Source organism: Cucumis melo, chromosome 3, assembly GCF_025177605.1.
Source record: "Cucumis melo cultivar AY chromosome 3, USDA_Cmelo_AY_1.0, whole genome shotgun sequence".
Lineage (NCBI taxonomy): Eukaryota > Viridiplantae > Streptophyta > Magnoliopsida > Cucurbitales > Cucurbitaceae > Cucumis > Cucumis melo.
In genome coordinates, this window is record NC_066859.1 from 17178909 (window position 1) to 17202894 (window position 23986).

Below are 23986 nucleotides of genomic sequence, written 5' to 3' on the forward strand. Positions count from 1 at the left end.
TCTTCACGCCTCTCCATAGTACTCACTGCAAGAATTTTGGTTTCTGCCAATAGTTTTTCTGGCAACGCAAAAAAAAAAAAAAATGTGGGCAAAAATATGGCAACGACGTAATTTACGTGGCAAAAGAGCTCACATTTTTTACATATATTTATGCCGACGTAATTTACGTGGCGTTTTTTATACGTATTTATGGCGACGCAAAATCTATGCACATGACACCGAAAATAACGTAGGCCGCATAAGTTTTTTTTTTAAAAAAAAACATAATTTCTTTAAAACTTTACAAAACAACTAAAATTTTCCCCCTTTATTTCTAATTTCCCTCCAACCACTTTCATTAAATAATTAATTAAAAATAATAATTCTTTCCTACTTTTTCCCCATCTAAATATTTTTCTTTTCTCCCTTTTCTAAACAAATCTTTTCCCTCTTTTTTTCCCCCTAAATTTCCTTTCATCTCTCACCATACCCACGAAAATACCTTCTTCCTCTTCCCAATTTTTTCCAATCACATGCTTTCCCCATTCTCCACCACTGCGTGAGTCCTCGCTCCACCAAGCTCCAAACGATACCTGTTTGCGCACCGTAGATGTTCCCCCACAGACGACAAATGTTCCACCACAGATATTCGTACATTGGTGGTTTCCAAACACCTAGGCCGCCCCAACTTCGCTCCATCACGCACGGCTGAGGACGACTACAGAGACCTGCTTGCTCCGCCAAACGCATAGCCATTCCGGACGCCGACCACACAAACACTAAAAAACCCAAACGCACGACCATTTTGCTGGTATGTCTCTTCTCCTCTGTGAACTTCGAGTTTGTTACATCGATGGACTGGTTTAGTTTTTATATTAATACCTAATAGCTAGACTTAGGCCTTAGGTCATTTACTATTTGTTTTAGTTTACGGTTTGTTTGGCTCATGGGTGACGCTTGTTTCGAACTTCACCCAAACATTTCCCATCTAATGGGTCTTGAATTATTGTTGGCTTTTGTTTGATAATCTCCATCGATTTATACCCTGCTGCTTTCCCTTTACTAAATGCTCCCAAATTGGAAAATGACTGCCCCAAACTCCTATAGCATTACACAAAAACCACGTTCAACAAAAACTATAATCCTGATGTAATTAGTTAAACCAAAGATTCTAATTTCTTGAGTCTTACATGCCACCGACGATGGCAGAGAATATAGCAGTGAAGGCTTTACCACTGTCTGTTTGTCCGTTTCGGATGAAAACACCAGCATACCAGAAAACAAGTGCCCAAGACATACAAGCAATGCCATAAGTACAACCAAGACCCAACCCTTTAGCCATTCCTGCTTTGTATCCAATTTTCAAAGTGTTATGAATTGAATCTGAATAAGAATTCAAAGCTTTGCTTTCCCCAACAGAAGAGTAAACAGTTCGAACTTGAGCAATCGCCTAGTATGAAAACGTTTATGAAAGAAACATATCATGTTATGTTCAACATACCATGTGATTGTGATTCTACTTTACTGTGGGTTTGACTAAAAAAGAATCAAACTTTAAATAACATTAGGGAATGAAGATTAGAATGAAATTAATAACAAAAAATGATGATTACAACATAATCATGGCATGTTGCTAAGAACAAAAGGAAAACAGAATAGTGAAACAGAGTTGAAACTTAAATATTACAACAAAGATAGACAAAAAAGGAAAGGAAAAGCTATTCCAAGAATTACTGCTATACTCAAAAGAGCTAACTCCATGCCGACACAAAACCCACAACCAATCCAGCCAAGAAAGTCGAAAGATAGTGAATGAAGTTCCCCACCTAAACAAAAAAAAATAAAAAAAAAATGAAACCCCATTTCTATAAATTTAAGGTTTTTTAGATTGATCTCTAGAGCTTGGAAGCCTTTGTTTGTAGATTTGGCATAGATTTGTTACTGTTCGAACACTTTGTTGGAATAAAACAAGTTTATCTTGATCAAACACTTTGTTGGAATAAAAAAAGTTTATGTTGATGATTTTTAGGCTTCAAAATTATGTTTAGACCCTTTCAGATTAATTTTAGGTGTTATAAATTAGTTCGTTAATTTAACCTATCATGTCTGACAAAGACGTACACGTTCTATGCTTTTGAATGATAGCAAATGAATGAAGATTATGTAGATTATTTTGTTTTGATATCCAATTTTACATAGTGTTTGTATTTAATTGTTATGTTGTTTCTTGGGAAAACAACAAAGGTAGTGCTGAAAATGGGTATTCAAGGTCTAACACAAGCTACGTGATTGTATCCTTATGATGTCTTGATTAATTTTCTGTTCTTAATGTCATTATTCTCTAGGTATCTATGTGAATAAAAATTTGAGCTTAGACAACATTTAGGTATATGGTTTTGACTACGATTACACTCTTGCGCACTACTCGACCAATTTACAGAACTTGATTTATGATCTTGCCAAAGATTTTATCCATGTGAGCTATGTTGAAAATTCATTTATTACTTATGAGGAGTTTCCTACGGTTCTACAAGAGTATAGTATTATCTATCATAGATTGTGGCTCATGATTTAGCTTTTAGATAAAACAACATTTTTTTATCATTCAAGAACTCCCTCACTAACCTTTATAATGTTTTGTATGTAATATCAACTTTGAATATGAACTCACAGTACATGGACAATAGTAAATTCATTTTGCTTAATAATTAACTAAATGAATTTGTAATCTATATGTTTGTTGAGAAATGTACTCACGGCCTCTTCATTTACAAAATATCCAATTTTTATAGTAGTGATTTTAAATTGAAGCTTAGTAGTTGAGGATAAAGTTTTTGTTGAGGATAACAAATGTTTGCAGTTCGTATCTTTTATTTTTTTCTTAGACAATCGATGATTAATATAGACTACAATTTTTTTTTGACTTGTTAAATACTTCATTTATGATTGTCCTTGTCTTTCTTAGATACTTCCTAATATGGTCGTTGTTAAATACTTGACGGATGGTTGTTCTAATGGTTGACTGGAGGATTCCTCATAATATGAAGGTTAGTACAACATGTACATTCTCAATGAGCAACCCGTTCATAGTGTCGTTTTATATGTGTATGTGTTTAGATGATCGGACTACAAACTTTTAAAGAAGAATTGTTTTCTTTTTTGCTAAAACTTGCTAAATTTTATTGTAGGTTGTTGCTTCAAGAATTATTTGGTAAAACTTACTACGAGGCTTCATGAAGTATTAATACTAAAAAAGACATAATTATTGAGGGTCAGAGCAAAATTTAATGTTTTAAAGTCTTATAGTTAATAATTTTATTTACCGGTGTAAATTGAGACTAGTTTGTGAAAAAATATGAATAGTCATACTGCTTGTATAATATTATTGTAAATTATGTATATTATTGTAAATTATGTATACAAATGGCTTATTGTTGAAGAATGGAATTATTGTTGATTTGGGTTTATTTTGTTGATGAATTTGTCTTTATTTGAATGAATGTGAAGCAAGAAAAGAGAAATGAGAAATGTAAAAAGTGTCAAGTATACTGCCTTACTTGACATATAAAAGAATCAAGTATACTATCTTACTTGACGTGTAAATAGTGTCAAGTATACTATCTTACTTGACGTGTAAAAATTGTCAAGTAAAATATCTTACTTGACATGTAAACAACATCAAGTATACTATCTTACTTGACATGCAAAAAGCGTCAAGTATGATATCTTACTTGACACAAAAATAACGTCAAGAAATATATTACTTGACGGTTTTTTAGTGTCAAGTAATGTGATTATACTTGACAGTCGATTACTTGACATTTTAAAAAACGTCAAGTATAGGTTTACTTGACACTATATTAATGCCAAGTAATCCAAATTTTGTAGTAGTGACCCATGAGTTTATATAAATGTAGTTTTTAACGATGTGTTGTTCAATGGAACAATAGATAAAGGAGACTTCGAACATCTACGAGCCAATTTGACGATAATGTTTTTATTTTCAGTTTAAAAATATTAGATAATGATTCACATTTTTTGTTTCTAAATTTTAACAAATATTTTTTTAAAAAAAGTGGTCAATTTTAGAAAATTTACAAATTAGGAAACTTTATTTGTTGCAATTTATGTTTGAAAACTACTCATTTGTAGTTTAAATTATATTCTATTCAATTAAGTGTTTATTGATAACTTATTAGTAAAAATTGAATATACTATAATCTTTAATATAATAAACTAAGGTCTCACGGCTATCTAATATAGACTTGAACTTTATGTAGGGACATAAACGTGGATTAAGTTCGAGCATATAGCCTAAACGGTTTGTAGTGTATGAATAAGGTTCGGCGCCTTATTTTGGGAACACTATGGATACGACCCGCTTTGTAGTTACAATGGTGTGATCCTGAATCGTGCATGTAGAGACATGGAAGTGAGTGCAGCCTATATAAAGAGTTTGCATAAGGCTGAATCCATTAGATGATCACTTCTAAGTTATAATACCGTTGACTGTATAAAACTATCTATTTCGATTATGATGGCCTAAGTAACTTAATCTTAATCTAAAGCTAACTATGAACTTTTATTCAAATGAAATTATTCTTAGATCTGCATAGGTGAAGGCAGCTCAACAGTGTTGGCCCAATAAGCCTCCTAGTTCAGGGGTAAGATCAGATGGATGACTAGGGACATAGAGTGCAAGACGGAATTCACTCCTACCGATTTTGGTGTTAGTAAATAGGTTGTTCCCTTAAGGACTAAATCCAAATCCTGAACAAGGGGCCCCACCCTTTCATTGATCCAAGAGGGAATCGGTTTATAAGTTAGACCTTAAACCAGTTGTTCAATAATGGATTAGTAGGACTTAAGGAGAAAAATGTAGTCTCGAGGATAAAATGATATTTTGACCCAACTGAGGTTACAAACAACATGCGAAGTATTAACTTACTAATTATCGTTATATGAGATACTGAGAATTTACATTTTCGTTTGTTTTTTTCTTTCTTTTTTTTACTTATGTAGATATAATATATATCGAAAGTAAATATAGTAATTTTGAATAGAAATCTTCTTTCAGAAGACTCTATATTGAACCTATTTTTCTTTTGAAACAAGTTTTTGGATTCCGAGCACACATAGGCTGTGAGTTGACACTACTACAGAAACTGACTCTCTTGACGGTTTTAAACTGTCAAGGATGAGTATTCTTGACGATTTCAAAACCGTCGTTGAATCAGTGTCAAAAAAGGCCATTTTCTTGATGGTTTTAAAAAGTGTCAAGAATTGGTATCGTTGACATTTTTTAACTGTCAAGTATTCAATTTTTCATGACAGTTGAGAACCGTCAAGAGAATATGTTTTTATGACCGTTTAGAACCGTAGAGAATGAGATGATGAAACCCAAAAATCGTCAAGAATACGAATATTCGTGACATTTTAAAACCATCAAGAGTGTATTTTTCATGACATTTTAAAACGGTCAAGAGTGCATTTTTCATGACATTTAAAAACCGTCAAGAGTGCATTTTTATGACATTTACAAACCGTCAAGAGTTCTTTTTTATGACATTTAATAATCGTCAAGAGTACTCTTTTTCATGACATTTGGGAACCGTCAAGAGTGATTTTTAATGACATTTTAGAACCGTCAAGAATATTGTTATTTATGACATTTGCAAACCATCAAGAAATGTATTGTTAATGACATTTCAAAATCGTCAAGCAATTTTTCATTTTTTTAATTGTAATTTATTTTATATTATTCTTCCTGTATTATGCTCTCATTGGTCCAAAAATTCAACTATATATAAATGACAAATATACATCAAATGGCAACTAAACATCATCCATTCAATATCATTTCCAAAACTTTGCATCATATTCATTTATCATTTACAAAACCAATATATATATAAACAATTTCAACAGATTTCCATGAATTTAACTAAACATCATCTAATTAACTAACCTAGCCCAAAAGTATATCATCCCCACACATAAACTTTCATAATGGGCAACCCTCTACATATGAACAGTTCATCTATCAACAATTCACCTAAACTGTAATCCTCTACAAAGTCTCAAAAGTATATCAATCAACCCCTCCCCTCCATATGAACATTTCAAAAAATCAGCCACAAAAAATAAAGTTAATTTCCTTTTTCAGAGATGACAAATAAGTCCTAAATCATATGTACGAACATAAAAACTCTACCAACTCAACCCGCACCTCATCTAACTCGGCTTGTGAGTATGATTTTTGTGTATCAATCTGTAGACATGCAAAATAAATGAATTAGTATTCATGAAAATTATTATACGTACAAAAGAAATAGTTTGATATATAATATACCGAATTCGAGATGACAATGCTTCCCCTATTTACAATTTCTCTCATATACTTCATGACATAGTATCCACACTTAGTGCTCCCGACTTGTAGTGGACACTATAAAAACAATAAATTAGAATAACGGACCAGTCTTAATTGCTAGTAATCTACAAAATACAATTGAATTTAAATATTTATACTTGCCTTTACTATTCGCCATAAAGTTTTTGTTTCCTGCTTTTATTAATGTTCTTTTGCGAGTGAAATATCGCTATTGCTCTGTTTTGCCAAGATAAGATTGCACATATCTTAGAATATTGTACATGCATTAGAATTAACAGCACTACATGATATAAAAGATTAAACTTACGTGTCAATTACATATCTTGTAGTTGCTTTTGATGTCGTCCTTAGCGAGTCAAGGTAAAACACTGTATCCTCATACGCATTTATAGCAAGCAGTGCCCAATGACCCCTAATTATACAAAAATGTAAGTACTATTTTATTGTCAATGCAACCAATACCCTAACTAAACTTACCCGGGATTAAAAGGAGCAAGAACTACTTGGTCGAGTTTGGACACCATCAATCTACTACACAAGTTCAGAATTTGAGATTCTTATGTGTTTCCAGAAGACATTAGGGACGGATCTACAAAGACATATTGCATATTTTCTTTCGAACCACTAACAGATGAATACAAGTACCTACAAAATATATAAACCCGTAAAGGAGATACATAAATTTAGATGCAAAGGAATGAAATTGACTTACATCATATAGGCCACCAATGTAAACGTTTTCACTTCGTTCATGTTACAAAGATCAACGATATCCTCTCGAAGCACAGAAGTCTTTCGACTAATGCCAAAAAGGTCAGCGGGTAGTGAAAAAGTGATGCTGGAATCTTTCTCCATTACCTTCTCAGCATATCTGAGAATCGACTTCAACGCTAATGGCAAAGTTGATGTCGATTCACATACAACTTCTTTTTCTGTAGGCATTTTTATTAAGTCCCTCTCCTAATTCAAGAACATCCAAATTCAGTAAGACGTACAATATTAGACATTCGAGTTTAATAGTGGATTACATACCTTCAAGACGTCCAACTCTGGTTCATTCATCTTCATCACCTCCTTCCCTTTCTTTTCCTTCTGTTTTGGTTTGTCCAACGATTCCACTTCTATTCTCTTACCCTTCTCTTCAATCCCCTCTAACACTATTGGCCTTGAACAACTCCCGTGTGCAGACAATGGTGTAGATAAGTTTGAGCGAATTGTGCCTCTAATTCACTAACTCGCATACGGAGTTCTTCATTCTCAACTAGAATGTTCGCCTCATCTTTTGATGTTTTCTTAACTGAATGAAAGTACGTTGTTGGAGTAACGTATCCACCAACCCCACGCACACGACCATTGTGCTCTTTTGTACCCAATGCTTGGGTTAATACATCATTCGAACAGTGTCTATTCACAGACGATGAATCTGTATTCATTGATATCTCATCCTAAATAAATAGCAAAATTAATGTAAGTTATAGAAATGATTGCTTATGTAATGGATAATTGAAATGTGTGATTTACATGTAATGACTTACTATTTTATGGACGACTTGCTGAATGTCGTCGTTGTCGTACTGTCTTTGTTTGTTAACTCGAGCTTTCTTCCACATTTTAGCTCGATCAACATAAACTTCATTTGAACCCTCCTTCTTCATTCAAGAACATGGAGTTCAAGTGGTAAACATATTAGCTTGTGTTCCATTTTTAATATAAAGCAAACTTACAAGAAACAAACAACAAACTTACAACTTGTTATGCAACCCCTTACAAGAAACAAACAACCCCCCTCCCCCCTCAATGACAAAGTCATACAATAATCTAGTTACAACTTTTTATGCAACCCTTTACAAGAAACAAACAACAAACTTACAATTTTTTATGCAACCCTTTACAAGAAACAAACAACCCCCCTCCCCCTCCAAATGACAAAGTTTTAGAAGAATCCTACTTACAACTTTTTATGCAACCCCCCCCCCCCCACCAAAAAAAAAAAGACAAAGTCATACAATATTCCTACTTACAACTTTTTATGCAACCCTTTACAAGAAACAAACAATCCCCCCCCCCCCTCCCCTCCAAATGACAAAGCTTTAGAAGAATCCTACTTACAACTTTTTATGCAACCCACCCCCCCCCCCAAAATGACAAAGTTGTAAATAGGTTCCTACTTACAACTTTTTATGCAACCCCTTACAAGAAACAAACAACTCACCCCCTCCCCCCAATGACAAAGTCATACAATAATCCTACTTACAACTTTTTATGCAACCCTTTACAAGAAATAAACAACAAACTTACAACTTTTTATGCAACCCTTTACAAGAAACAAACAACCCCCCTCCCCTCCCCCCCCCCCCCCCCCCTCCAATGACAAAGTCTTACAAGAATCCTAGTTACAACTTTTTATGCAACCCCTTACAAGAAACAAACAACCCCCCCCCCCTCCAAATGACAAAGCTTTAGAAGAATCCTACTTACAAATTTTTATGCAACTCCCCCCTTGAGATTCTATGATTGTATTTGTTCTTCGATCGTCTATCTTGTTGTAATTTTCTTTTTTCCTATATCCAAATGTATTTGTTAATGAGAAAGTAGCAAATATTATTCCGAATGATTTTCATGTATAAAAGTTATTCATACCTGAAAGGTCTGTGATAACCTTGACCTTACAAACTCTTCCCAGTGATTTTGCTCAATGAAGGAATACTTTTCAGGTGGAACTTGAAGCAATTGTGGTTCATCTTTATGCGGGATGATGTATTTCGTTGTTAGCTAGTTCTTAAACTGACGAAACGAAATATTTTCAGTTTGGAGAACGTATTTCCTAGATCTTGGATCAATGACGAATGCAGTCTAAATAATTAAAAGTACTTAATCAAGTGTCCATACAACAACATTATCAAATATAATAAGGACATTAAAGTTATATATACCTCAACTGTAGTGAATATCTTATCTTTCAGTTCTGCAGGCACACTTTTCCAAGACATATATGTGGTAGGGACTTGATAATGGGTTGCAGACCCTATGAAAGACTTTAACTTCGCTCCATTCTCACTAATAGGTGCTCCGTCTTCATTGTACCTCACCACCCTCTTGTCCCAAACTTCTAATGCGAGTTACATCAAACATAATAGTAGGTCCTCGTCGTTGCTTCAACTCTTTTGGGGTTTCTTCAACTGTTGCATTCAACTCACCGACACCAACTTCTTCATTAAGATCGTCCATATTATATTATTCGAAGCTGTCAATCAAAATGAAGAAAAAATTAGCATGATATACAAATTTTAACAATAATAAATAATGAAATAAGATAAATGAACATAATAAACTTATGGTCTACTTGTTTGAAATTGTGAACACACCATTATAATATTATGTAGGTATTCATGTGCCTTAACAATCTGACCTTACGTACGTTGAGACATTTTCATCCAAATCATTGTTTAAATAGACATCTGGCATATCATTGGGTATTCCTTCACACCGGAGTATTGTATCACCAAGTTCATCGTCATTATATCTATCTTCAAAGTCTCTTTGTGGTGGAGTGAGTACAACTGACCATCTAACATCACTTGGATCCTCAACATAAAACACTTGCTTTGCTTGGCTCTTGGCTTGCTAGTATAAATGAGTCTGACTTGTGTCCTACTCTATTTAAATCAACTAAAGTATAACCAAGTTCATCGATCCGAACACCACCACTATTCTAAACCTAATCGCATTTAAACACCGGAACATTAAACGTATTATAATTGAGTTTTCATATCTCTTATATCACTCCATAGAATGACATATCTCCAATGACGGGATTTTTATCTTTAGAACTAGACAGTTGCATTGTTTTTGCAACTAAACTAACTCCACTGTTTTGTACACTTCGATCCTTCTTAGAAGATTTTGTGTGATAGCGACATTCGTTTATTGCATAACAACTATATGTAATAACAAAAGGATGAGGGCCATGAGCAATCCACTTTAAGTTATCTGAAACTCCACTATTTCCAACTTCAAGCTCAGTTGATACCTACCACAAGAATTATTATTTCAAGTTCAACACATAACATGTATAACTAAATTACAAAGTTCAACACTATACCTCTTTTCGTAACCAATGTATAAAAGTTCGATTATGTTCCTCTTGAAGCCATTTCTGATTTTTAGACTTGTTCGGATATTGTAGTTGCAAAGCCTTCAATGTTTTCTTTGTAGTCATCATTCAAATATTGTAATATAGTTAGATTTAATTATATAAAAGTGAATGAAAGAATGAAGAAATCAATGAATAAACTTACTGCATATATGGTTGAACATCAATTGTATTTTTCAACACATATCGATGAGCTTGACGTAGAAGTTCTTGTTCAGGTTTGAATGGAACTCCCATGGACAACGGCCTACCAATGTTTGAAGTGTCTAAATGGTCTTGTGACTTGCGAGTCCCAAACCCAACGGGATCCACTCCAAATAAGAAATCAGAACAAAATTCAATAGCTTCTTCTATTAAATAACTTTCAGCAATACAACCTTCTGGACAATATCTATTCCTCACAGAGTTTTTGATGACTTTCATGAATCTTTCAAAAGGGATACATCCATCGAAGATATATAGGGCCACAAAGTTTGACTTCCCTAACTATGTGTACTGTGAGATGAATCATGATTGTGAAGAATGAAGGGGGAAACTACTTTTCAAATAAACACAATGTTACCACAATATCTTATTCCAACTTGTCTAATTGTTGCGCATCTAACACCTTGTTGCATACAGAATTGAAAAAGATGCACAACCTAGTTATAGCATAACGAACATGTTTTGGTAGCACCGATCTTATCGCAATGGGAAACAACTGTTGTATGAGCACATGACAATCATGAGATTTTAAACTATTAAGTTTTAAATCTGTCATTGACACAAGGTTTCTAATATTGGAAGAGTAACCTTTGGGAACCTTTATTCTTAACAAAGTCTTCAAAACACATCGTTTTTCTTCCTTTATAAGAGTATAACACGCAGGAGGAATGCATATTTTCTTCTCACTACTAATAGGGGCAAGCTCTGGTCGAAGTTTTAGATCAACTAAATCACGTCTAGCATTCAACCCATCCTTACTTTTACCAGGAATATCAAGAAGCGTACCTAAGATATTCATGCAAACATTTTTTTTTGATGTGCATCACATCTAAACAATGTCTAACATGAAGATTTTTCCAATATGGCAACTCAAAAAAGGAAGATAACCTATTCCAACAAATCTTTTCACTTCTATTCATAGATAGGTTCTTATGGATCTTCTTTCCTCTAGGAAATTCAAGATCTTTCAATTTCAAGTACACATCCTCCCCAGAAAGTGGTTGTGGAATTGTACCAAGTTCTTTTTTACCGTTGAATGACTTTTTTGTCGTCGGTATGGATGATCGCGTGCTAGAAATCTTCGATGTCCTAGGTATGCTATTTTCTTCCCATGTCGTAACCTTATAGAATTTGTATTATCTCCACAAATTGTGCATGCCTTATACCCTTTAACACAACATCCCCTGAGGTTACCATATGCAGGAAAATCATTGATTGTCCACAAAAAAACCGACCTTAAGTTGAATACTTCTTCTCGATAAGCATCATAACATTCAACACCATTTTCCCATAAAAGTTTTAAGTCTTCAATTAGTGGTGCTAAGTATGTGCCTATATCATCCCCTGGTTATTTTGACCCTGAAATTAGCATTGATAGCATCATGTACTTTCTTTTCATACACAACAATGGTGGAAGATTATAAATAACCATCACTATTGGCCAACAACTGTATTTAGAACTCCTGTCACCATGAGGATTTACTCCATCGGCTGACAATGCTAAACGAAGATTTCTAGGTTCAGAACCAAAGTCTGGCTATTTAAAGTCTACTAACTTCCATGCTGGAGAGTCCGCTGGATGTCGTAACTTACCATCCTCAATTCTTTCACTAGCATGCCAAGTCAAGTTTTCAGCACATTCAATACTTCTAAATAGCCTTTTGAATCGTGGAATGGGTGGGAAGTACCATATCACTTTTGAGGGAATTTACTTTCTCTCTTCATTTCTATCCTTAACGTTTTTCCACCTCGATTGACCACATTCAGGACATTCTGTTGCATTAGCAAATTCTTTCCTATAGAGACAACAATTATTAGGACATGCATGAATCTTTTCATATTCCTTTCCTAATGCACCTAATGTTTTCTTTGCTTCGTACAATGAATTTGGGAGTTCATTGGTAGTTGGCAGAATTTCCTTCAAAGTTTCAAGTAATTCTGAAAAACTGATATCACTCCATCCATATCTAACTTTTAAATTATACAATTTAACTAGAGTAGACAACTTGATGTACTTTTTACATCCTTAATACAATGGTTTTTCAGCATCAATAAGCAACTTCTCAAATCTATATGGGTCTTTTGAATACTCCTTGTGAGCAACTTCAATCATTTCTTTTACACTTCCAACATCATTCTCTTCACATGTATGTGTGTCAAACTTTGAAGATTCTCTATAGAAAGATGAGTTAGCAAGTGCTTCACCATGCCAAAATCAAATTTTATAACTTTCATCAATACCATTAACATATAAATGATCTCTAACATCCTTTCTACTATGTTTTTCACAATTCCCACATTTCAAACAAGGACAACGAATGTAAGAGGTACTTGTATTTGAAAATCCAAATTTGATGAAATTTTCCACACCCAACTCATATTCTTTGGATAATCTACTTTTATGCATCCATGATTTATCCATAATTGTAAATCTATTGACAAATAAAGTAAATTAGATTAGTTCAAAAAGTCTTGTTGAGATAATAAAAAGAGAAAAGAAATATGGAGATTCAACAAACATTCGCTTAATAAGACTAACTAATTTCCACCAACTAACCAAATAAAGAAAATAAATTCCTTTCCATGATCTATCCATAAGTGTAAGTCCTAAGAGAATTTATTGAGTAATGGTTATCAATTTGAATTGTAATATATGAAAGAATACAAGAAATTCATAATATGAAAGAAATTCATATGAAAGAATACAAGAAATACAAGATTTTAGCAACTCCTACTAACAAAAAAAATACAAGTTACTATAGGCCATAACCAAATCTATAACATTAAAATCCAACAATCAAAATACAAAGGAATAAGAACTTGCATGCAAACAAATGCATTATTAAAACAAAGTCTAAATGGGTACTCTACCTTCTTCACAAAGGAATATCAAAATACATACTATATGTGCTTATTTTGTTTGGTTTTTTTAGGTTTTTTAAGTTGATGAAATCAACTATAAAGTACATCCAAAACAATTCCTAAATGTTTCTAGTGAGTACTTCAATATAAGATAACTTCAATATCCTCCGAAATAGAAAGGCTTGGTGATCCATGATTTTCCCTATAAGATAACTTCAATGATATCCCAAATAGAAAAGCTTGGTGGTCCATGATTTCTCCTATAAACTTAATTGAAAATAATACAATAACAAAGTCGTATTGGCCAATACACACAGTGGGTTAAAGTGAACACTAAATCTCGAACATCAAGAAACTTCATATCCCCTCAATCTCCAACACCAAACAAAATTGAAAACAAATAATAGATAGATGCAAAAATTAGCATGAAACTAAATAAAAAAATGAATAAAATAAATGACATCAAAACAAATCTAATTAAAATGACTTACGGATAAAATTATGAGAAAAATAGGGCAGAATTCACGGCGGTAGTCGACTGCGGCGTCGGATTGCGGCGGCGATTGTGGAAGAAGAAACGTGAAAACACAGGGTGGGGTGAGCGGTAGCCGAGCGGTTGTTCGTGGCGGGGTGGGTGGCAGTCGAACGGCTGTTCGTGGCGGTGTGTGCGGCAAACGCGAGCGGCCGTTTGTGGCGGTATGGGCGACAGACGCAAGCGATCGTTGACGGTGTGGGCGGCAGACGTGACGATCCTTCATGGGGGTGTGGTCGCGGGCGTTCGTTGCGGTTTGGGCGGCAGGCAACAGACGCGACGGTCCTTCGTGGGCGGCGTGGGCTGAATCTTCACCCGGCGGTGGCAAACGACCAGCAGATGGTGGGCGGCGGCAGCTTTGGAGGACCTTGGGTGAGAGGGAGATTGAAAAATTGGGAGGAGGTAGGTTAATTCCAAAAATTGGGAGAGAAAGGGAAAAAGTAAAAAGAGAAGGGGAAACGTAGGTTTATTTTTTAAGAAAAATAGATTTTTTTTATAAAAAATTCTTGACGTTTTTAAAACGTCAAGAAACGTCAATAAATTTGAAAATAAAAATTCTTGACGTTTTAAAACGTCAAGAATTTATCGACATTTCTTGACAGTTTTAAAACGTCAAGGATAAATATATATTTGACGTTTTAAAAAACGTCAAGAATATCAAACTCATAAAAATTCTTGACGTTTTAAAAATGTCAAGAATGTAAAATAAACAACTTGACGGTTTCAAAACGTCAAGAAAGAATTGCATATTACTTGACGTTTCAAAACCGTCAAGAATTCTGTAAATTGCCTCCCCTCCGCCTTTTAATCAAAATTCTTGATGGTTTTTTCATTAAACTGCCCCTTTCTTGACTGTTTTTTAAGAAACCGTCAAGAAAAGAAAAAATCAACCGTCAAGAAAGGGTCTTTTTCTAGTAGTGTGGGAAATGGATCGTCTAGATCATATTCTGGATCTACTTGTTCTTCATCTTCTTGTATGGAAGAAGATGGTGACTCAGAAGAAGAAGAAGCATTTACTACTGTTAATAATAATCTATGGAAATCTGCATCAGTTGTGGCCTGTGCGAGTGCTGCAAGGAGTTTTGATTTGTCATTTAAGAACTCGGTATTTTTTTAAAACATCAAGGATAACTAAATATTATTTGACGTTTTGAAAAATGTCAAGAATGTAAAATTTATAAAAATTCTTGACGTTTTAAAAACGTCAAGAATTTAGAAGATAATCCTTGATAGTTTATAACCGTCAAGAAAAAACCTTTTCTTGACGGTTTAAAACCGTCAAGAAAGCTAAAAATTGACTAGCCTCCGCCTTTTCATAAAAGTTCTTGACGATTTTTCTATTAAACCACCCCTTTCTTGACGTTTTTTTCTAAAATTCGTCAAGAAAATAAAAATGCAACTGTCAAGAAAGACTATTTTTCTAGTAGTGTTTCTTTGATCAATGTCTTGTAGATATCCATTCTCTGTGAACCATTCCTTTATGTGTTTGATGGTGGCATGCTGAAAATGGTATTTTTTTCCACCGTTTGATTTTTAGATTCTTAACCAACATCTTGTATTGAGGATATGATGATATGTTGTAGCTCTAACAAAATATCCATGGAATTTGAAAATAGAGGCAAAATCTCATTGAATTATGAAAAGAATTCTTTTGAATTGTTCTTGAGAAATAAAAATATGATTCTTGAATTAGAGTTGGTAGAATATCGTCTGTAAGACCAAAATTAGTCCACCATTGAATAAACCATAAGGGAAAATTAATTTTGTAGGCGTTTTGACAAAAAAAAAATTACAGTGGTTTCTATTTAAAAACCAAAATACTCTATACCAAGCTTTGATATAATCTTGGTATGAGAAGGATTGAGAAACAATAGGTTTTGAAAGGGATTTTTCTATAAAAATTCATTGATTCCAATGAGTTGGATTGATTGCTTTAAAAATTTTGAATTTAGAATAAGCAATTTTTGAAGGATCATTTTTGTCTGGAACATGAGTTATTTCTATAGACTTTGTGTCTTCTAAAATAAACTCATAAAATTTTCTTGTTTTTCTAAGGTCTTCAGGAAGATAATTAATGTCCTCTGGAAAGATTTTTGAAACTGTCTCTTCTAAGGTGAGACTTTGATATTCGGGTTCTATGATAGGATCATAAACAACGATAGGCTTTTGAAAATAAGATTTGATTTTGGGTCTTGGCAAAAACCGTTTATTGGGGGTGACAACCTGAGAATAAGTTGTAGGAGGAGTAGAAGACTCCCTATTGGATGAAGGAGAGGCAGGAGGCCTCCTCGCCTGTCTTCTTTCTTCATTTATTGACTTTGAGATTAAGATATCTCTTTCCCATCTTCGACTGATTTTGACCCTTTCTTTTACGGATTCCACCTTCAAGGGATCAACCAGAGAAGAGGGTATGCTCTCAGGTGATTTGAACGACTTCACCAAAAAGATGGATAAGATTGGCCGAAGGCCTATGTGGAGTTAATGACTCCATGGGGGACCCAATCCGTATGTCGAACGATCTTGATCTGGATCGGGTTACTGTGGTGAACCCTAAATCTATTGCATATTGATCTGCACTTATAGGTGAGGGTGCAGAATTAGAAGAAGAAGATGGGTGATTGCCCTTTAAACGGGTAGAGTTTGTTCTTCCTCTAGCACTTCCCTTTTCCGAACTCATTTTTCTTTCGAGAGAGAGTTTTTAGAAAGGAGAGAAATTTTTGGAGTTAGAAGCTCCCTTGATAGATAATCAGCTAAAGGGGTTCTCCTTTTATAGAGAAAACCTCAAAATCAAAGCAAGACTATATGCTTGACATCTGGCAAAAATTTGTTTTGAGACAAGATTTTTTACATCTTTTTCTAATACAAATTTTGAGGCCCTAGAATCAGTTTTGATAATGAATTTTTTATTAATTAATTCACCTTGAAATTTTTTAACACAAAGAACCATTGCAAGTAATTCCTTTTTTATTGTTGAGTAATTTTTTTTGTGTCATTCCAAATTCCCGAATGAAATCGGAGTAATGATTCGGTCTTATCTAGACACAGTTTTAGGATTCCTCCACATCCAATATCAGAGGCATCAGTTTCAACGATAAGATTTTCTTTTGAATTTATTAAACTGAGGCAAGGGATTGATTTGACTAAAGACTTAATTTTTTGAACATTTTGGGTATGATTGTCACACCACGGTTTTAGATTTTTCTTTAGCCTTTGGTACAATGGTTTGCAAATGGTCCTGATGTTTTGAATAAAATTAGATACATAATTTAGACAGCCCAAAAACCTTTGAAGTTAGGTTTTATCTAAGATTTGATCAGGAAAATTTGAAGCAAACTCAATTGATCTCTGAATGGGTTTAATTTTACCTAGATGGATTTTAAAGCTCAAAAATCTTATTTTTGTTTGAAATAATTTGACTTTTGGTAGAGAGACTACCAAACCATTTCTTTTTATAATATCTATAAAAATATTGATATGCTTAAAATGTTTTTCTATGCTTGGAGAAAAAACTATAACATCATCAATATAAACAATTGTAAAATCTTGAAAATTATTAAAAATGTCATTCATAATTTTTTGAAATTCAGTTGGTGCATTTTTTAACCCAAAAGGCATTACATTCCGTTCGTATTGTCCGAACGGAACATTAAAAGCCGTTTTATATTTATCCTTTTCAGAAATTTGAATTTGCAAAAATCCAGATTTCATATCAAATTTTCAAAATATTTTTGCAGTTGCAATTCTTTTGAGTAAATCTTGTTTATTAGGAATTGGATATCTAATCCATTCCAAAACTTTGTTTGAAGGTTTGTAGTTGATTACTAACGTTGGAACTCTACGCTCTTTTTTGGCGGCGTTGTTCACCTAAAAGGCGGCACATAACCATGGACTTTTTGAAGGTCTTATTAGTTTTTTATCTTATAAGTCGTCTTGAATTTATTTTCTGCAGTGTGTTAGTAAGTCTGAATTCATTTGAATCGGTCTAGCCTTTGTTGGGATATCCGATTCTTTAAACTCTTTTTAATATGGAAGATTAACTATATGTTTTTTTCTTTCCCAAAATGCATTTTGTAAATTGGAACAAATTTCTTTTTCAATTTTTAATTGAATTACTTTTATTTTATTTTGTATTGAATATTCTTTCAAATTTTCTTCAATTCTTTTGTAATCAATTTCTTCTTTTAGAAAACTAATTTGTTTTTGTTTTCTTTTTATTTGCTCAATTTTCAAAACATTAATTTCTAAAAGTTTATGAGGTAAAATTGGAGTGATAAATTCAAAAATTAATTCTTCTACAAATTTCATTGTTACTAAACATTTTTCTGTTATTGTTAAAGAATATAATTGTGTAATAAAAGGTGTTCCAAGAATTAATTCTTGCCGAAGATCTTTAACTAAAAGAAAAGATGTTTTGAAACAATGTTCTTTATTAAAAACATGTACTTTTGAAAGTTTAAATTTGATTTTAATCTTTTCTCATTTGCTTCGATAAGAACCTCTATGGTTTTTCAGCACCTGAGTCTATTAATGCCTTTAAAGTAATTTTGAAATCTTCAATTTTTAATGTAATTAGACAATACCATTCTTGAAAACTTATTCTTGAAATTAAATTGATTTCAGAATTTAAATTACTTAAGAAATCTTTTCCTACATCTAAATCTCTTAAATTATCATTTTGTTTCCTTTGAGAAATTTCATTTTTTATTTCTAAAATTTCATACTTATGTTGAGAAATTTCTCTTTTTAAGCAATTGATTTCAAATTTTAAATCATCAATAGAAACTGGTGTTTCTTCTTTTAGAGCTTTTAAAATTTCAGAAAGACTTTTTTCAGGAATTGTTTTCCTTTTTGGAAATGGTTTTGAAGATGACTCATTTGTTAGAGAGTCTCTAAGTGTTTCTAAAATATTTATTTTTAATTCTTCATTTGAAACATGGTTAATAGTTTGAAATAACAAACCCTGTTTGAAAGTTAAAACATTTATTTCATTTAAAACACATTTACATGGGTCTTTGATACAACCACATGCTCTTGGCCCTTCATCTTAGGAGGATTGGCTTGAAACTTCTGAATCAGTTTCATCTACAATTTCCTGTAAATTAAAGTCAAAATATCGGTTGAATTTGAAGAATATTCTTCCTCATTTTTCTCATGGATTCCTCTTTGGGGACATTTGTTTGCATAATGTCTTTTTCTGCATTTGTAGCAAAAAAAATTTTATTTGATTTGCCTCCTTTTTTAGTTTCCTTTTGCTGTTTTTTAGTAGTTTTTTTGTAATTTGAATATTTGTGATATCTTTTAAGGATATAAGGTTTGTTGTACCTTCAAGATTTTCTATAATATATGAGTTTCATATTATAGTTTGGACGAATTTTTCTTGAAGATGAACCTGATTCTTTGACTTTCTCAAATCCATATTGAGAACAAAAAAGTCTTCATTTCTTTCTTATGAAGATTTGAATGCTTTTGAACTTTGGTTTGAATTTTTATCTCGTTGCAGATATCTAAGCCACACTCTATAATTTTAAAAATTAATTGAGCATAAGTAAGGTTCTCCCAAGGTATCTGCTCGGGGTATGCTTTGTTAAGAGAGTTGTAGACACGTTCTGCCATAAAGCTAGGAAGTCCATCGATGAACATTTCTCTCCAGAGTCTAGCGTTGCAGTCTTTGAAGATATAAATTCTTCGTAAGAACATATCTTTAGCAATTAACATACTAATCATGGATGTCCCTTGGGATCACCACCTTTTTTATGATTGTGTGGTCCGACGGGATCACCAGTCTCATGAGATGTTTTGTATATGAGTGGTCCGACGAGGTCACTTACTACCCGATTATCCTAAGTGTTCATTTAGATTCACTGAAGACCAGTTTGTCCTATTTGTTCTTTCGAGTTCACCGAAGACTAGTTTTGTCTTAAGTATTCCTTTAGGTTCACCAAAGATCAGATGTGTTCCTATGGGATCACTAAATTGCATGTGTTCGGGAACACACCAGTTTAAGGATACTTCCTTACAGAACTCTAATGAGTAGTTAACAGGCACCTAGCGGGACTAGTAGTAGCTCCCTTACTGAATATATGTTTATACTTACTTTTTCTATGTTTATTATTTCAGGTAAAGGTAAAGGTAGAGGAAAGCTAGCGAGCGACAAAGAAAGATTTGTGACATGTCATATCGGAACTCAATTTTGCTTCCGTGTTTATGTATCAGTATTTCAGTATTCTGTTTTTAATGAAAATTTAGTCTTCCTCTTTTCAAGAAAATGTCTCTTGTTATTGGTTCTTTTTAGTAATGACCTCAACTTAGTATAAAGAGTTGGGTCGTTACATTAGCTCAGGCGGGATGACAAGCTGAGGCACCCATTGGACAAACACCACGTGGGTATATCCATAGGAAACTCTTAACTTCTTATCACGCCGCTCTCTCATCTGCTGCATCAATTCAGACTGTTCACTGACTAGTGAAGTGAGGTTGGAAACTGCGGATGACAACTGATCTTGATTTGCCGTGCTCTTCGCCAACTGTTCTTGCTATTGGGTTACTAACTACTTGAGTTCGACATTCTCAACTTGCACTTTGTCGATAATGGTTCTCATCGTACAATGTTCCATGTTATGGACCATTTACTCGTCGAGTACTTGTTCAAAATAATCAAATGAAGGCTCGACAATGGTTGATCCAATAAAGTCATAGATGTCCTCGCCTTCACTCTCCGCAAAGGACTCTTTTGGATCTTGTTCTTGCAGATATAGCTTCTAATTCAACCTGTACACTCCGAAATGTTTGAAAAAACAAAGACAACTCAACTGTGCATAAAAATTACATGCTCTGTATTTCTCTTAAAAAATCTTTAACTTAACATCAAAATTGCTCAAGCTTTTTTCATGAAAATTATTAGAAAATGAGTAAACTTTCAAAAAAATCAAATCTCACATTTTATGAAGCTGAAACGTTCTTAAAAACTAGAGGTGTGCATATTACACTAAGTTTTTACCATTGCTAACTCTTTTTTCAAGATTTTCTTCATCTCCTCCGACCTCAACCTAAACCCTAAACACTTTTTTTCTTCTTCTTTCTCGGGTTCTCCCTTGAGCTCCTCTGAAATTTGGGTGAAAATGGATGGAGATTGGTTTGAGCGATGGAAAACAAAAGCTTCATATATGTTGCACCGAATGGTTTTTAATTCTCTTGTCTTTTTCTTCCTCTTTCTTAATTTCTCTTTTTATAAATTTCCCTTTTCCCTTTTTAACTTACTTAAAGATAATATATATATATTTACAGCCGTGTAACAAAATAAAAAAGACTATGATATTTTCATAAATTTCAGGTTTGCTCTTGAATAATACGGATGATTTTTCACTTCTTTTTCTTCTTCTTTGTGATTTCTTAATCTCCTCTTTATTGTAAATATAATGATATATTATAAATGTAGATATCGATGACTTACACAGGTTACAATTTTCATATAACTCTCACATTCAATTCCATATTGTAACATCCATCCCATTGAATTCCATAATGTAACTTATACCTTAATATGTCCTATAAATAGAGGAGTGTGGTGCCTTTGTAAGACACACCACAATTGAGTTCAATTGTCTTCTCTTCTTCCTCTCTTCTCTATTCTTCTCTTTGTTTTTTCATTATCCTTTATTTCATAACACGTTATCAGCACGACACTCTACAATTTTATTATTTGCAAAAGGTAGGTTATAATATTAGTTTGTTTTTTTGGTATTTGTGAATATTGCATGAAATAATCCATGTATACATCATGCATAGTTTAAATGTTTGAGAATGTAATATTTTATACCTATTGCATGTTGTAATTTTACATATTACGTTTACATGGTTATTGTTTGTTAAAAAATATTTTTAGTTCATGATAAGATTATGATGTAGTTCATCTTTAATTTTTTTATGATTTATGTGATTGTTTATGTTTGGTTCTTATATCAATTATTTTAAGATCTATGTATAGTTTATGGGTTCTTTATAATTTGTGTTTATAATTTTGTTGTTTACTTTCTATTAGTATAAGTTTTGTAATTGTTTTTATGATCTAAATGCTTTTATCAATTTACTTAAGTATGTTGTAAAATTAAAATTTTTGGTGTGTATTGTTGTTAATTTTCCATAATATGTATATGTAATTTTTAATTTTAATTATTGTACATTAACATGCATGTTTTGAATTATTATATATGGGTTCCATTGATTTTTGTACCATGTGCATAGTATGATATTTATCTAAGTTGTCTTAGAATGCATGTTTGACATGTTTATTAAATTTCTAATATAAGTTAGTTTCTTAGTTCTTTGTTATAATTTTACTATGTCAAGTCTTACCAAATTAGAATTTCTAGTTCTTGATATCAATAGTGATAATTATTTATCATGGGTGCTTGATGGTGAAATTCATTTGGATGCCATGAATCTTGGAGAAACGATTAAAGAAGAAAACACGACTTCATGCCAAGAAAATGAGAAAGTCGTGATTTTCCTTTGACATCATCTTCATGAGGGACTAAAAATTGAATATCGTACGATAAAAGATCCCTATGAACTATGAAAAAGTTTAAAAGAAATGTATGAGCATAAAAAAAGTGTGATTATTCGTAAAGCTCGATATGATTGGATGTACTTAAGGTTGCAAGATTTTAAATCAGTAAGTGATTATAATTCCACATTATTTAAAATTTGTTCAAAATTATTGTTATGCGGAGAAAAAGTTACTGATGAAGATATGTTAGAGAAAACCTTTTCAACATTTCATGTTTCGAATATGCTCCTGAAGCAGCAATACCGAGAAAGAGGTTTTAAAAAGTATTCCAAACTCATATCATGTCTTCATGTGGCTGAACAAAATAATGAGTTATTAATGAAAAACAATGAATCTCGACCAACTGGAGCAACACCATTCCCTGAAGCGAATGTTGTATTTTTAAATAATATTAATGGTCAAGGTCGAGTCGTGGTCGTAATCGTGACCGAGGTCGTGACCGTGGTAGAGGAAAAAATAATTATACTTTACGTGGTAATAATCATTTAGATTTCAAGAAAACTACAAATGACGATCATAGAAGGAAAACTCCAAAATAAGAAAATTAAAAGTGGTGAAAATCAATGCTTCCGTTGTGGTATGAATGGTCATCGGACTCGTACTTGTTGTACATCCAAGAACTTAGTCGACCTCTATCAAGCCTCATTGAAGGAAAAAGGGAAGAATATGGAAGTAAACTTTGTCTATTAAGATGACATATTTGACCCTTCCAACATGACCCATTTGGATGTGGCAGACTTCTTTGAGTCTCCTAAAGAGAAAAATGATATTAATGAAAGAATAGCAAATAGTTCCTTCCTTTAATTATGATAATGTCCAAAACTAATATTTACATTATATTTTCTCTATTTAACATTTACCAATTTATTTACATTATTTACATTTCAAGGTTAGTTTTTTCCTTTTACCAAGAAACTTATTGAGTTTCAAAGATATATGTCAAAATGGTTATCATGTTGAAACTAACAATAAAAATGATATTGAATATCTTTATATTACATTTATCGTTTCACATGAAAAGTGTATATTGGAAACATTGTCTGCCTTTTCTTCTGGATTATATTATATTCATATACGAGTAATTGAAACATATGCCACCATGAACCCAAAGTTCATGAATTTAAATATGTTTACTGTTTGAGATGATCGATTGGGTCATCCCGGGTCAATAATGATGAGAAGATTTATTGAAAATTCTCACGGACATCCATTAAAAAACCAGAAGATTCTTCAATCCAATGAATTATCATGTATTGCTTGCTCTCAAGGAAAATTAATTATTAGGTCATCCCCAAC

The 23986-nt window shown here is 32.9% G+C and overlaps 1 protein-coding gene across 1 annotated transcript; it reads right to left on the bottom strand.

The window, feature by feature from the left end:
* Window positions 1–6930: 6930 nt before the first annotated feature.
* LOC127148677 (uncharacterized) lies at window positions 6931–7806 on the bottom strand. Its single transcript, XM_051082872.1, has 4 exons — window positions 7685–7806; window positions 7406–7538; window positions 7086–7333; window positions 6931–7018 (listed from the first exon to the last, which is right to left on the bottom strand). Exons 1-4 carry the CDS (start codon window positions 7804–7806, stop codon window positions 6931–6933), a joined length of 591 nt encoding a protein of 196 aa, XP_050938829.1.
* Between the last annotated feature and the right edge of the window lie 16180 nt (window positions 7807–23986).

Excerpts from the sequence above, each read along its gene's own strand:
- LOC127148677 (XM_051082872.1), bottom strand. The coding sequence starts at position 7,806 with ATGAATACAGATTCATCGTCTGTGAATAGACACTGTTCGAATGATGTA. Across the intron at positions 7,539-7,684 it reads GGATACGTTACTCCAACAAC|GCCAATAGTGTTAGAGGGGA; the intron begins GTACTTTCATTC and ends GAGTTGTTCAAG. Across the intron at positions 7,019-7,085 it reads ACATTGGTGGCCTATATGAT|GTACTTGTATTCATCTGTTA; the intron begins GTAAGTCAATTT and ends TATATTTTGTAG.